Source organism: Canis lupus, chromosome 30 (assembly GCF_048164855.1).
Source record: "Canis lupus baileyi chromosome 30, mCanLup2.hap1, whole genome shotgun sequence".
NCBI lineage: Eukaryota > Metazoa > Chordata > Mammalia > Carnivora > Canidae > Canis > Canis lupus.
This window is the reverse complement of record NC_132867.1, coordinates 37,607,719-37,624,365: the sequence shown is the minus strand read 5'-3', so window position 1 is coordinate 37,624,365 and position 16,647 is coordinate 37,607,719. Positions and strand designations below refer to the sequence as shown.

General features: G+C 41.0%; 1 protein-coding gene across 2 annotated transcripts in view; it reads right to left on the bottom strand.

The window, feature by feature from the left end:
• SH3BGR (SH3 domain binding glutamate rich protein) overlaps positions 1-13,862 on the bottom strand; it is a 55,872-nt gene extending 42,010 nt beyond the window's left edge. Inside the window, exons 1-2 of one of the 2 annotated variants that reach the window (XM_072807017.1) lie at positions 13,546-13,862; positions 6,109-6,294 (exon numbers count right to left, since the gene is read on the bottom strand). In XM_072807017.1, the coding sequence (XP_072663118.1) occupies positions 6,109-6,294; positions 13,546-13,590 (231 nt within the window). In that variant the 5' untranslated portion in view covers positions 13,591-13,862. Of the gene's footprint in view, positions 1-6,108; positions 6,295-7,087; positions 7,267-13,545 lie in introns of those variants that run through there. The other variant, XM_072807016.1, reaches the window with a different exon arrangement.
• Between the last annotated feature and the right edge of the window lie 2,785 nt (positions 13,863-16,647).

Genomic DNA, 16,647 nt, shown 5'->3' with positions numbered 1-16,647 from the left:
ACAAAAGGAAAGATTATTGCCAGGTGAGACCAGGCACTCTAAGAATAAGCACATACCAAGGCTGAGTTCCTGACAAAACCAGTAAATCTTTTATGCCCACTTTGATGCCATGGAGAGTAAAGGCTGGAGTGGATAAAGCCTAGAACTCATGGTGAGGAATTTTATAAAAGGACAGCAGTGAGGGAGGGAGTAAAGGAGGCAGGCAGAAGGAGGAAAGAAAAAGCTTCCCCAGGAAAAGAATGACAATTAGACTGACTGGCTTCTTAACAGCAACAAAGAAGTTGGAAGAAAGTGAAATAATAATTTCAATGTCTTTAGAAAAAACAATTATCAATCCAGAATTTTAGACTCAGTGAAACTATTTTTTCAGTGAAACTATTTTTGGACATGAGGATAGAATAGACATTTTTCTGGAAAAAATATTTTTGAACAAAAATTTGGAGAATTTATCACCAATAAACACTCAAAGAAACTTTTATAGGCTATATTAGACCAAAGGAAAGTGATTCCAGATGTATTATCTACAATGCAAGAAGAAATAATGAGCAAATATATTAATAAATATGTGCACAAATCTAAACTGAAACAAGTATTGACTATAAAAACAATAATTAGAAGTGTCTAATTTATGTGGTGCAATGACGGCCAACAAACAAAAGTACTAAAAAATCAAAACACGTGTAAATAGGGAAGTGGTGATTAAAGTATGAAGGCTCTTTTAATGTTTGGCACACACACAGTTGTACATGTTGTTATTGCTCTTTAAGCTCTGTATTTTTATCACATGACACATTTCATACTAAGTTTTTAATGATGTGAAATAGCTTGTCCAGTAACCTCTGTGTGTGCGGAGAGTGCCCTGCTCCCCCCCGCAACTGGGCTTGCATCCTGCCTCCTTTGCAACCCTCCTTTGCACTTTCCTGTGCTCAATGGCCAAGGTCCCCTTTGGTTGTGTTCAGGCCCAGGCAAACACCCAGCCCTTACCTGGGCTAAAATGCACAGAGTCCAACTTGGAATTGACAGACATGTCTGCTACTTCCAGTTAGCATTCCTCTGCCAGGCGGGTAACCTGGCCTCCACTGCGCCTGGCTTCCCATCGGGTGTCTCTTTTCTCTAGCTAACAGTTGTCTGCCACACCCTGGGATAATATCTTCATCTGTTTTGCACAGAGCAGCAGGAGTTCACACTGGCAGAGACGATGGTACTCAGAACTATCCTTGACATCCAGTCCTCTTACTGCCCTAGTGCAAAAAGTCCACTGCTTGTCCTTGAGGTTCCCTCTACCTACCACCATCATCAGGTGTGGCATATGGGTGACCATTCAAGATGAGACTAGTGATTCAATATAAATAATAATTATTCTTATAGTAAACATTTCAATCTCGTGGAAAGACACACTGGACTGGCCATCCAGATTTATACCATTTTAAGCCTGACATAGCCTTGGGAACCTTTGAGTCTCCGTTTAAAATCTGAAGCTACAATACAAATGACTATTTTTAACTACTTTCTTGGAACAAAGCCCTCTGTCTCATTAATCCCCTTTTGCTAAGAGTGTCCACAGACTGCAGAAAAGCAAATTTAGCCAAGTTGCTCATAAGATAAACTACTAATACCTCTCTGAAGGCAGAATTGAAAAGAATTAATATTAACAGTTAAACATAAAATGATTTATAGGCTCAGGGCACCTGGGTAGCTCACTCAATTAAGCATCTTGATTTTGGCTTAGGTCATGATCTCAGGGTCCTGGGATCAAACACTGTATCAGGCTCTGAGCTCAGCAGGGAGTCTGTTTGAATCTCTCTCTCTCTTCTCTCCCTCTGCCCCTCCCCCTGGTGGTACATGCATGCACTCTCTCTCTCAATAAATTAAAAAAATTTTTATTTTTATTTTTTTTTTAAATTTTTAAATAATAATAATAATTTTCAGGTTCCTTTCATTAAATCCATATTATATAACATAAAATATTATACACATATACATATGTATAAAATATTATATAAAATATTACAAAATAATATTCAAATATCCTATTATAATATAATATGTACTGAAGTATTACAAATACATATTCAAATATTACAATATAATCTTTTTTAAAAGTAGAAGTTTTTTCCCTAGGAAAGAGGAAACTTCGTTTTCTTTCACAACTAAATGAAAAAAATCATAGATCAAAATAGGATAAGAAATGCCCTCAAGGTTTTCTTTTCATAGCAAAAATCAATTGCAGAACTTTTACCCTAAGAGTTAACATAGATTGAAAGCTACATAGTTCAATATTTTCTCTACTATAACTAACCTTAATTTAAAAGGATGGTTAAGGAATCCCTAGTTGGCTCAGTGGTTGAGTGCCTGCCTTCAGCCCAGGGTGTGATCCTGGAGTCCCGGGATTGAGTCCCACACTGGGCTCCCTGCATGGACCCTGCTTCTCCCTCTGCCTCTCTCTGTGTCTCTCATGAATACATAAATAAAATCTTTAAAAAATAAAACAAAAAATAATAGGATGGTTAAAATAAACAAAAGATTTAAAATACTACTTTCACTGGAAAAGTACTAGAAGAAAAAATGAAATTATTCTTTTGATAATTTTAGAGTGCAGAAAGCTTTTATAAACAAGACTCAGGATCAGGAACCATAAAGAAAAAAGATAGATGAATTTGTCTTCATAAAAAATGTTTAAGTTCTGCATTCCAAAATATATCACTTTAAAAAGTCAAAAGATAAAAAATATGGGGAAAAAATTGCAACATCTATGGTAATAAAAGGGCTACTTTCCTTCACAAATGAAGGTTTTTACAAACCAATAAATATTATCTGTAACCCAAAAGAAAAATAGCAAGTCATGGGGGAAAAAAGATAGCTTATAAACATGGGAAAAAGGCAGCCTGGGGGGCTCAGCAGTTTAGCAAGACCTTCAGCCCAGGGCCTGATCCTGGAGACCCGGGATCAAGTCCCAAGTGGGGCTCCCTGCATGGAGCCTGCTTCTCCCTCTGCCTGTGTCTCTGCCTCTCTCTCTCTCTCTCTTTCTCTCTCTCTCATTAATAAATAAATAAAACCTTCAAAAAATAGGAAAAAATGTTCAGCCTCTTTCACATAGATAGAAATCCAAGTCAAAGCAGTGAGAATATATTTTTCATCCAATAAATTGGCAAAGATCCAAAGGTTTGTATAAAGAATGTTGTCAAAGTCACAGGGAGTTCAACTAGCCACTCACAGATTAGGTTGGTGGAAAGAAAAGTTGGCACAAGTGCAATACAAGGCCATGTGCCAATATCTTCTGAAATGAAAAGTGTATACATGCTTCAACTCAGCACATCTTCCAGGAATTTATCCTACATACATATATTCATTCTGAATGCAAGGATCTGTGTGTATAAAGAGATTTCTTGCAGCATTGTTTGTATGCTGTTTCCCGAATGTTCCCCACTAGAGGACTGTGTTGATAAATATGTCACATATGACGCAGCATTTTGCAGCTATTAAAATAAGGAACATGTGCAGTTATACAATGATCTCTGAGATGTGGTTATTAGCTAACAAAAATCAAATGTGCATAGCACACTCACATTTTCAGGTGATATACTATATATTTATATAATGTATACTATATTATGGATACACAGAAAATTTCTGAAGGTCAAACAAGAAATTGCCAACATTAGTCAAAGCAGGACTGACTACATAATTTGTGAGGTCCCCATGCAAAAATGAAACATGGGGTCCCTTTTTCAAAAACTATGGTGGATTTCAAGACAGCAGGGCATTGGACCAAGCAGAGAGCTCTCTTAAGCATGGGGTCAGCAGGATTTCCCCGATCACACAGTTCCAATGAAGCTAGTCCCCTCAGGGAAAGGAACTAGTCACAGGAGTCTTACATGGGAGGGAGAGTAATTTTTACTGGAGACAATTTTTGAACCACTTAAAATTTTCAGTGTGCACATATAAGGACTGAGCTAAGCCTCTGAAGAATGCTAAAACACCTATGTATATCTATACAGCCCTGTGCTGGGTTGAATAATGTTCCCCCCCCAAATCCATGTCCACCCAGAATGTCAGAAAGCAACCTTATTTGGAAATAGGATAGTTACAGATGTAATTAGTTACAATTAGGTCATACTGGAATGGGGTGAGCCCTATTCCAATGACTATTGTCCTTTAGGAAGGCCAAGTGAAAACAGAGAGAGAGAGACAAAGAGAACACAAGGTGAGATAGAGATTGAGGTGAAGAGATAGATCTGCAAGCCAGGGAACACCAAAGGTTGTTGGCAATCACCAGAAGCTAAGAAAAAGGCATGGAACAGATTTTCCCTCATAGCCTCCAGAAGAAACCAACCCCACTGACATCTTGCTTTCAGATGCTTTTCAGATTCCCTCATAGCCTCCAGAAGAAACCAACCCCACTGACATCTTGCTTTCACAGTTCTGGCCTTCAGAACTGTGCAAAAGTACATTTCTGTTATTTTAAGGCACTGAATTAGTCAACTTGGGTCACATAACAAAATGCCATGGACTGGGGGCAGGGGGTGACTGAAACAACAGAAATTTATCATCTCACAGCTCTGGAGGCTGAAGGTCCAAGACCAGGGTGCCAGTACAGTTGGATTCCAGCGAGGACAGACAGCTGCCTTCTGGCGGTGTGCTCACAAGGTGGAGAGGGATCTCTCTCTCTCTCTCTCTCTCTCTCTTTTTTCCTCCTCATTTAAGAGCACTTATCCCATCACAAAGGCCCCATCATCATAACCTCATCTAAGCTGATCACTTCCCAAAGGCCTTATCTCCAAATATCATCACCATTCAACATATGAATTTGGGAGGAGGGGGACACAAACATATAGCCCATAATAGCCACCATGTTTGTGATGCTTCATTAGTTACATCAGTCCTACAAAACTGATACAAACCTCCAATAACCAAACACTCTGTGCTTCAAATCAGAGGCAGGGCCAAAAGCTTTTCAGTAAATGGGCAGATAGAAAATACTTTTGGCTTTGGAGGTCATATGGTCTCTGTTGCAACTACTCAGCTCTGCCATTGTGCAAAATCAGCCACAGGTGATAGGTGAATGAATTCATGTGGATGTGTTCCAGTAAAATTTTACTTACTAAAACAGGTAGCTACAGGCATTGGCCTTTAGGCTTTAATTGAACCATACCTGCTTTAGATGAGAAACACAATAATAAAGAGGAGCTAACCTAAAAAAAAAACAAAAAACAAAAACAAAAAAAAAAAAAAAAACAGCAGTTGTGCTGATTACTGCATCTTAAAAATGAACTAGAAGGCTTAGATGACCCCTAAGATAACCTCCAGTTCTTGTGCTCTGAAGTCCTTTGAGTTTTTGAATGTTTCTTTTCAACAATTTGATTTACTAACCAGGATTGTAAACTCTAGGGGAAAAGTGATTTTCAGGTTAAATGAACTATTAAATGTATGAAGTAAATTGCTGCTGTAATCAAAATGTCCAGAACAGTTTTTAAAGTATCTAGATACATTTACACAAATTTATCTTATAACTCTATTAAGATTTTCCTTCTGTAAATCATTCTTTATAAAAGTGAAAGCCTACCCTGTGTCTGCCTGGGTTCATGGATGTGTACATCATAAGGCTGATCAGAATTCTCTTCCAGCTAAAAGTATACTTTGAACAAGTGACCTCAACTCTTCAAAATGAAATAAGGGAATTAAAATAATCCTAAGAATTTCCAAATCACCATTTTATTGTTTCTATCCTTTTGTAAATTTTTATATTGATGACTCATGGTGGATCTACCATCCAGGTATTGGTATAATAGATCATGTCCTGAAAACTGTCAACAAGTTCAAATGCTGCCTCCCAATTAACCTGATTTTCTTAGATTTATTTTTTCTTTTTAGAAAGAGAGAGAGAGAGAGAGAATGAGGGGCAGGGAGAGAATCTCAAGTAGACTCCCTACTCAGTGTGGAGCTAAATACAGGGCTGGATCTCATGACTCTGAGATCACTGCCTGAGCCGAAATCAAGAGTCAGATGCTCAATAGACTGAGCCACCCAGGTGCCCCCAAATTAGTCGGCTTTAAACAATTTCTGGTAAACACACATGCAGAAGAATTTTCCAAGAAACTGAATACTCACCCCACAATACTGCTCTTCATTGAAGATCTGGGGGGGCAAGGGGATGCCATTTTGAGGTTTTTTCTCTCCAGGGACATTCTCTCTCATCCACTTCCTATTGTCTTCATCTCCAGCAATGTCTAATTCCTTAAAGTCGATCTTATTAGCTTCCAAAAAGCCCACTACTTCTTGCTGTTTCTTCCTAATCTGATCAAGAATAGAAAAAGGTTATTATTAAACTAGGTTTATTTTTTTAATGTTTTACTTATATTTATATAAATTAAATCCTTTCTCCAATTATACTATATAACAAAAATAATCTTGCTATTATTTAAACAAGGAAAGTGATGAAGTCACACCTCTTCATTATAAAGACTCAACGGAGTGATTGTTAAAATTCTAAAATTTTAATTCCACCAATGTTTCAATCATGATATAATCAACTTAATAAGAATAGAGATGCCCTCAACATAGCTTTTACTTGAGGTCTTTGACGTGCTTTTAAATTATTTTTTTCTTTTAAGATTTTTATTTACTTAATCGAGAGAGAGAGAGGCAGAGACACAGGCAGAGGGAGAAGCAGGCTCCATGTAGGGAGCCTGATGTGGGACTCAATCCCAGGACTCCAGGATAACACCCTGGGCCAAAGGCAAGGGCTTAACCATTGAGCCACCCAGGGATCTCCTCTCCTAAGCTTTAATGCCAAAAAATAAATAAGGATTGGTTATGAAGAAAAGGGGGGATTGGAAGAATAGCAAGAAGGAAAGGGAGAAAAGACAATTCACTACAAAACTCAAATACCAAGTACATCCAACTAAAAAGAACTCCACGCACAGTTATGAAAATGGGCACATTGAACAAAAATGCCTTTAGAAATAATATAAGAGATTGGAAAGCCCACTTAAAATGAGTGAAAGGGGAAAGGACAGAGGAAAATCCAGAAAAAGCCAGTGGCTGTGTCTCCCAGCTCACAAAAACAAAAACAAAACAAAACAAAAACCTGTTCTCCCTTGGATTTCTCCTTTCCACCTGAGAGACAACTCTTTGTGCCCATCTCCCTACTTGAGGCTCTTGTCTACCAGCCACCATTGCTCAGGAAAGTGGCCCTCTTCATGGCTCAGACCTCTGTTCCCAGAGACAATTACAACCATTTTCTTGTTTCAAAGAATCCACTTCCAGAATGCACAATGCCCTTTTTCATACACCCTAGTAAACAACTTGGAGCACACTCTCTGGGAGAGAGGTCCAGAGTGGTCAACCCAACAGTCAATCAACACTTATTTATCCACTCTACTCTGCACAAAACAGTATACCAAATTCTTCATGTGGAAAAAAATGTGAAGAACTCTCTTTAAAAAGGGTGGGAGGTGCCTGAGTGGCTCAGTCAACTAGGCATCTGCCTTCAGCTCAGGTCACAATCTCAGGGTCCTGAGATAGAGCCCCACATCCCGCTCCCCACTCCCTGCCCAGCGGGAGTCTGCTTCTCCCTCTGCCCCTCCCCACTGCTCTCCTGCTTATTCTCTCTCTCTCTCTCTCTCTCTCTCTCTCTGTCAAATAAATTAAATCTTAGAAAAATTTAAAAATTTTTAAAATTCAAAGAACTAATTTGTACATTCTAGACTGAACATACTGAAAATAATCAAGAGGCAAAAGAAGTCATTGCTTAAAAATAAGAGTAAAATTTTAAGTATTTTCTTTGACATAAAAATATTTAATATCTTAACTTGTTAACTCCTCTGCATACAATGTTTTCTCATATCAAAACAAGTCACTAAAAATGCTTAACAGAGCATGAGGCCCCTGTCATTCTCTTGTAACTCATTTATCAGCAGAGGTACCAGAATTTGAGAATACCAAACAAATGTTATAAAAGGCCTGTCCCAAACCTAAAGCCTAGCCTCAAACCCTCTTCAGATCAAAACCAATTCCTTCTGTAGATTTGTATACCAAATACATATATTTTTTATTCATTTTTACCAAAATTAATGAGTTTATCAGTGATTCATGTGTAGAGTATTTCCTTCTTAATATAAGGAAAAATAAAGCACACATGGATGCTTAAGCTCTGGAAGCAAATCACCACCCAAACCAAATTCTATATAACTTGGTTTGGGTGGTGATCCGATTGTATATATTATATTAATTATAAATGAATTTAAATAACTTTCTAATTTTCTACAAGTAAATATAAATTGCATATAAAAGTGAATATATAAGTTATGTACCCATGTATGTATTAATGGTAATCACACATTTACTTTTTAATTAACATTTGCTCCATCAACATAACAAAGATAATTCGACTAAAAGCATTAGATGAATAAATTGAAGGCTGCTGTTAGCTACAATACAACACCTAATCAGCAAGATTCAGTTTGGGGCAAGCATGTACAAAAATAAAAATAAAAGTCATACAGATAGGTGTGGGGTGACGGAATTTCCCTTAAGCTTCTGGCACAAGCACTCTGGCACATTCCTGAGTGTCACATATATCAGAAGCAAAGGAGGAGCTCAGATTTCTCCACCATGTGCCCTCCCCTAAATCTAGGCTGGCGTACCTTCTGCTTTTCCCCACCAAAACTGTGCTCCAAATTCCATAGCTTCACAGCTGAATTTCTGAATACTACAAAATCCCATCAGACCTGATGACAGGTTGTTGGAATTAAATTACTATTTTAATTAATCATGTTTTCTATACCTACTTTCCAACTTGTCCACAATTATCCATGCCACTCTATAAACTACTTTTTCCTTTGGCCCTCCCCTAAATCTAGGCTGGCGTACCTTCTGCTTTTCCCCACCAAAACTGTGCTCCAAATTCCATAGCTTCACAGCTGAATTTCTGAATACTACAAAATCCCATCAGACCTGATGACAGGTTGTTGGAATTAAATTACTATTTTAATTAATCATGTTTTCTATACCTACTTTCCAACTTGTCCACAATTATCCATGCCACTCTATAAACTACTTTTTCCTTTGGCTATTTCCAGAGATAACTTTGCTGTTTGAAGAGTAGAGATGTCTTTGTTTTAGGCAGGTTTACTTTTGATTAAAGTAACATCTTTTATTCTTTAATTCTTTGATTAAAAGTAACATCTTTTATTCTGTTCAAAATCCTGTCTTCCTTCCTTCTCAGGTACCCTCCCAGGAACCCAAATCAGCCTGGCTGAGGTCCACTGCCACCTCACCAACGTTATTTCCACCTCTATTAATCATGCCTCAGGACTTAAGGTTAAATAAAAGGGTTTCACTTTATTCCAAGATTTCTGAGCAGATGAAAAACAGTTCCCAAAATCCTGACTTGTGTTTCTTTGGTTAGAAAATCAAAGAGAGATAGAGAAAATGGGATGGGAAGATCTGTCTGCTGTTATTTCTTGCAAGACAAGCAATTGCATCTGCAGGAACTTAATGGAATGTTAGGTGCATGATCTTGTGTTAAGTGCTATTTCTCAGCCTCTCACTCAAAAGAGAGAGAGAAGAAAAATTTGTCCTTCTATCCTCCCCAAACACCAGTACTTTAAACTGGGTTAAATGCATCATTCATCTGGTTGTCTGGAGCACCCGAGTTCTGCCTGGGGCTGGAGAAGGGTCTTAGGATGAGCCCAGAGAAGGGGAGAGGGGAGCAGGGAGTACATGAGTTCACCTGGTGGCATGGATGCCTCTGCCTACACTCTGATGGCCACCTTGAGTGTGGCCCTTTCTCCCACAGTCCTCCCTCCTATTCAAGGAGCTCTACAGACCTTCACATGCAAAGTGCAGCTCTTCTCCATGTGGCCTCCTCAGCTGACCACCAGAGACATCAGCTCCCAGAGGGCATCTCCCTCTATAGCCCCTGGGAGAGGAGCATGCACAGCACCCAGTGGTTCTCACCACAGACACCCTCTCAGCCCACATCCTACCCCTTCTCCTCTTTCTACAGCACCATGGCATTGCTGGCTCCCCAGGCTATACCTTCTTTCTAGGCAGCCCCTCTAGAGGATCTGGGGGTCCCTGGGGTCTGGGTCATTTGGAGCCTTTGGGACTTCAGCAGAGGCTCAGAGAGCTCTGTTTTCCTATCTTGTTATATTTACTTTTAAGAAAGTGTTGTTTTCCTGAAATCACCAGCCACTCTTGATTACTGGAATGTATCAGAGTGATCTTTGAGTCACTTGCTTGGCATCTCCTTTTTTTTTGTCTTACACAGTTAGGTCCCTGCACTTAGTGAAAAACTGCATTTGAGCAGAGGTGACCTGCATTTCCCGCCCTGGCTCAGAAGGCAGCGATCCACTGAGCAGCGATCCACTCTTGAATTGCCTCATCTGCCAAGCTGGTAAAGCATCACCCTCCTCAGATTCTGGTGAGAACCAAGGAACATGACATTTGGACGAGGTGAGAGCCTCTGACTCATCCTGGTTCCCAAGCCAGGTTAAGTACTCTGATCATCATTTTAAAATAACAAAGCTAAGGCACCATTAAACTAAGGAATTTTCCAAGATCTATACCCAGATCCATCTTGTTCAAGATGGAGTTTTTGCTCAAGGGCTGAGGCTTTGCCCACTATATTTACACTCAAGCAAGGCTGAAAAAAAAAAAATGATTGAGAAACCCAGGAGCCACCATCAGGATCTGTCCTTGAAGATCATGGTTCCAGGGGCTGTGCATCTTGAAGAGAGTGAGGGCTGTCCTCTCTCCCTTTGGTCCCCAGCCTACTGTAGCACAGGCCTTTGGGACAACACAGACCTGCTCCCACTCCCAAGGTCTCTTCACCATGTTCCTCCGTAAAGCAGTAAAACATGTGACAGCACCTTATCATCAACTGTTTAGAGATGTGACACACAGCTGCATATGTGTAAGCCCTCAAAAAGAGGTGTTTCCTTTTCATTTATTTAATTCATCCCATAGAAGTCATATGCCCTGGCTAACTAAGTTGCAGGCAAGAATCCATTTTTAAAGTAAGGAGACTGAAGAAACAAGCAGTAAAGCATTTGCAGACTGACCACCCCACACACTGGCAGGTGCCCTGGGGTTCTCCTGCAAAGAAGCTTCTGGGTGAAATCTCCCCACTCAGGAAAAATCATTAGCACTTATAATATGGGAATAATCAGTTTTCATTCTTTAGGATAAGACAGAAATTATTCCACTTATGTGGCTTGGGATAATTCTTCTGAAACATAATCCAGACTCACATATACTAATATTAACTAATAATTAGAACAACTACATAATACTGATTAACATTAACTAACATTAGCTAATAATTATAATACCTAATAGTTATAACTATCATAATATTAAGTAGCCATATGTAATAATTATAAAATTAATGAATAATTATAATATGTATTAAGCGCTGATTGAGCACTTGACACTATGTAAGGTATTCCATGCTTATTTCCTAAATCCTCAAGAGGATTTAGGAATAAGACGCCATGAGATGAGTACTATTTTTATCCTCATTTTACAGATAAGGAAATTGAGGCTCAGCAAGGTGAAATAACTTTCCCAAGGTCAAACAACTCCAAGTGGCAACAAAACATTTGCTTAGGGAACCAGAATTAATGTGGCTTTTCCAGGACTCTGGAGTGAACAGTTCCTCTCCAGACCCTTTGAGGCTAACTCAATCATACACCCAAACTTCAAGAATATAAGACACCACACCAAATCAAATTCCAACAAAAAAATATACAAAAAAAGATAAGATACCAAATAATCCTAACAGAACCCCAAGTTTGTTCACTGTCTGTGGAAGGATGCATAGGGCACTTAGACCTGGCCTACAGAACATGTAGAAGGTTGGCAGGTCAGTGGTAAAAGTTTCCATCAATGAGCATCAACAGCATACTGAAAGCCCACTAAAGCCATTTTATTCAATTAAAAAAATCATTTTTAATCTAATAATCTGAAAAATGTGCTCTTCATGGATCAATTAAAAGTTTCTGAGGTCATCAACAGCCACAAAAGATTTTGTGGTTTTACATCTGGAATTTACTCTCATCTGTTTCTGTTAAAAGATGCTCCACAGATACTAAGCAGTTGCTGATGAATTGTGTTCAGAGGAATAACCAGCCTCTTCTCTCTTGTTCTCTTCTTGCCCTCTGGAAAATGCGTGAACTTTCAGGACTGTGGGGGACGGGGGGTATTCAAGAGCCAGCGCTGGGGCTGCTCCCGGCCAGCTGCTGGCTGAGGGTATCATCCTGGCTGAGTGAAATCCAAGCTGCAGGATGGCCCAGGAACCAGATATAAAAGGAAACAGCCCCCTTGCTGGCATCCAACATTGAGGACTGATAAAACAGCTTCTCCCCCGCCACAGCCCCCTCAATGCTCAAATGCTCATTGAAATGTCAGTCTCAGATAGACACAGAAGAATCAAGCCTAAGATCAAAGAGAATTGGCTCCTTCTATCATCCTTGTTTCTTCAGGCAGGTCTATCCTGCACAGAATGAAGGCAGGAACTGGAGGGGTGACTCTGAGCCTGGTTCCAGAGAAATCAGATGCACAGTGTTATGGGGTGGGCTCTTAGTACCTATTTTTGGTCCGTTTGAATTCCTAGAGGGTTTAAAACTGTGGCCTTAGAGATGTTTGCTCTTGTCACTGTGACATCATTTTCCCGAAATAATACGATTACACATGCTAACTTTACACTTTTGGTATGGTTGCATCGCACACGCAAGTAAAATTGAGCCTTGAACAGCACAGCTTTAAACTACATGGGTCCACCTAGATGCAGATTTTTTTTCTATAAATACAGAAATTGCTTTAAATGTTATTTTCTCTTTCTCGTGATTTTAATAATATTTTCTCTTCTCTAGCTTACTTATTGTAAGAATACAGGTTATATTATATAGAACATACAGAATATGTGTTAATCGACTGTTTATGTTGTCATTAAATCTTCTGGTCAACAGTCGTCCATTAGTGAATTTTGGGGGAGTTAGAAGTTGTACATGGATTTTTGACTCTGGAGGTGTCAGAGCCCTTAAGCAACCACCCCCCACCACCACCATTGTTCAAGGGTCAACTGTAATTACACCCAGGAATCTGGTTCATCGCGGCCTTGTTACACAAAGTGTCATGTATTTGCAACTTTAAGTTAGTCTAAGTCTTACAGAATGATTGGCAGAAACATTGCACCCCACCAAAAAAAAAAAAAAAAAACTTTGATTCTATAATATATGCAAACACAACACGACACAAATCACATGTTAAAAATTCTAGTATCAAACACGCCCCCTTCCTGGAATCCCTTTCACACCCAGCTGGCCCGGATCACTCATTTTACACACTTCTCCAGCACGGTTAAAGCGAACGCAGAAAGCAAAGGCACGCGGGCTGACTGCAGAGCCACGGCTGACTTACACACTCATAAAAGAAAGCTCAGGCCAACGCTGGGCCACAGCCGCTGCTTCTGCCTCCCCGTCTGAGTTGCTCAGAAAGTACGACAGGAAGAAAGCCCCACGGATTCCATCAGACACCTACCGCTATCGAACCAGAAGATGTGGCAACAAACACTTTGATAACCATTTTGACAGTCGGAAAGAGGGCTCCCCCCAACACACCCCCGTGAGGGAACGCGGCGCTAGACGGATCCCGACCGCGGCCCGGCCGAGCAGGTAGCAGGTGCCAGGTGCAGGTGCAGGTGCAGGTGCCAGGTGCGAGCTGGCGGCCGCCCAGCGCCGTCTGAGCCCCTGCGCCTCCCTCCGCAACTTAAGCCCTGCGCCTGCCCCAGCGGCGCGGGCAGCGCGGACTTCCCAGGCCATTGGCCCGGGACGAGGGGGATCCGCCAGGCGGAGACGGGATTGGTTGATAAAAGCGGCCACTGACTTTGAACGCCCGACAACAGCCCCTACAAGGCCAGGCTGCGCCGCGCACCAATCAGGCCGCCGCGCACCAACCAGGCCGCCGAGCACCAACCGGGCCGCCGAGCACCAACCAGACCGCCGAGCAGCAACCCCGCGCACCCGGGCGCAGGGAAGGCCCAGGAGACCCCAGCTTCGTCCCCGAGGACGCCGTGAATGCCAGGCTTTCTGCAAACAGACGGCAAGGGTCCGCAATAAGCCACACGGGCCTTGAAATAAGCAAAGGCTTCCTGCACTTTCAAGTTTTCCGACCCGTTTAAAAAAAAAAAAAATTCGGTGAACTCTTATACAATAGATGCCTTTGTGCATGGCCCGTTTCCAGTTTTCTCCCCTTACCACCTGTTTCTCCTAAAGAACAGAAGCTGACAGGCCGCAGACGTGTAAGGTTTCACTGACATCCCAGACAAGGCGGAGCGGCAGAGGCGGGCTGTCAGCAGGGATGAGTTCAACAAGTTAAATGTCTTCACTCTTTCAGAGACGTTGGGAGAAAATAAATGTCTGTAACAGTCTCTTTTATTTATGCAGATCATTAAATCCAGTAAAAAGCCCAAATGCTACCGCCCATTTTTCTAATGGGTTTCAAAATCAAGCTCAAGGACATATGAGAGGAAGTCACCAGGGGGGTTATTTACTCCTCCTAGTTAACAGTCTCTTTTGTTTCTCACTTTCTCGCTGTCTTTCCCTCTCCCTGCTTCCCTCTCTTTCTTTTTTTTTCTCAAGCCCCTGCTACTCCGGGAGGAGGTGGTTGGTACTGTCATGCTGGAGCGACGAGGGGTCTGTAGGCCTTCTTTACCTGCCCCCTTCACCTGAGTCCCAGGGCCCTGAAGGCCTCCTGCCCTCCCATAGGATGGGTGTCTGATGAGAAAGGACACCCCACCCCTGCAGCATAGCTCAAATTCATCTACATCAGAAAGAATGATTGAGAAAACCACCTTTTGGGATCCCTGGGTGGCGCAGCGGTTTAGCACCTGCCTTTGGCCCAGGGCGCGATCCTGGAGACCCGGGATCGAATCCCACATCGGGCTTCCGGTGCGTGGAGCCTGCTTCTCCCTCTGCCTGTGTCTCTGCCTCTCTCTCTCTCTGTGTGTGACTATCATAAATAAATAAAATTTAAAAAAAAAAGAGAAAACCACCTTTTAACTTAGAGCCTCACTATGCAAAGTTTACTCCCAAAATTAGGCCCTTGGTGAAGATGGTTAATGGCTCCCCAAATTTAAGTCATTAGCATTGTAAATTTTACTTTAAAACCCACCAATGATTATAGGTCATTTTTGCTCCTCTTCTTTCCTGTAATTCCAGAATTATAAAGTAACCTTATACCATTTTTGTCATACAAAGTATTTTCTCCAACACCTTAGTCTCAAATTCTACCACACAAGCATGCCATTTTTCTCCAAATATGATTTAAGAGAGTAATAAACTATGCATATTTCTCAATGACTTTGTAAGTCAGTAATAAACTATAGCTGATTCTCATGAGCTCTAGGGAATATACAACTGCTAATCATATGGGGCAACACTGCCTTGGACAATGACACGCCCCTTCCATCCACATGCCCTAGGGAGAAATAGCCTACTTAAAGTAAGAATTAACAATTTTTAAGTGTCTCCCATGTGCCAGAACTTCCTTAAGTGCTTTACAGAAACCACTCCTTTAATCTGCACGACACTAACAGTGGGTTCTACTCCTATCACTCCTTAAGGATGAGGACAGGAGGGGCACCTGGGTGGCTCAGTGGTTGACCCTCTGCCTTTGGGCATGATCCTGGGGTCCTGGGATTGAATTCCATATCAGGCTCCCTGCACAGAGCCTGCTTCTCCCTCTGCCTAGGTCTCTGCCTCTCTCTCACGGTCTCTCACGAATAAATAAATAAATAAATCTTAAAAAAAAATAAAAATAAAAGGATGAGGACAGAAAATGGTGCATTCATGACGTGAGCCCAATTCATCTATCTCCAGGCCATACCAGAAAAACTCCTGACACTACCCTCACATTCCTAGTGCACCCTCTGTGCACTATGGATAATTTTTAGAACTGTATCCTTTTAACAATGACAATGAAAACATACAAATTAGAAATTTGAAAACTGTAGCTGATAGATCTTTTCATTTATGACAGTGACACCAATAAACTTCAAGATGATTTTTTAACTATTTATTTTTTATTGGAGTTCAATTTGCCAACATACAGCATAACACCCACTACTCATCCCATCAAGTGCCCCCCTCAGTGCCCATCACCCAGTCACCCCCACCCCCCGCTCACCTCCCTTTCTACCACCCCTTGTTCATTTCCCAGAATTAGGAGTCTTTCATGTTCTGTCTCCCTTTCTGATATTTCCCACTCATTTTTTCTCCTTTTCTCTTTATTCCCTTTCACTATTTTTTATATTCCCCAAATGAATGAGACCATATAATGTTTGTCCTTCTCTTATTTCACTCAGCATAATACCCTCCAGTTCCATCCATGTCAAAGCAAATGGTGGGTATTCGTTGTTTCTAATGGCTGAGTAATATTCCATTGTATACATAGACCACATCTCCTTTATCCATTCATCTTTCGATGGACACCGAGGCTCCTTCCACAGTTTGGCTATTGTGGACATTGCTGCTAGAAACATCGGAGTGCAGGTGTCCCACCAACTTCAAGATAACTAATAGGAATACCAAACATTCCAAGGAAGTCTTACAATAAAGCTCACCAAATCTCTGCCTTAGAAAA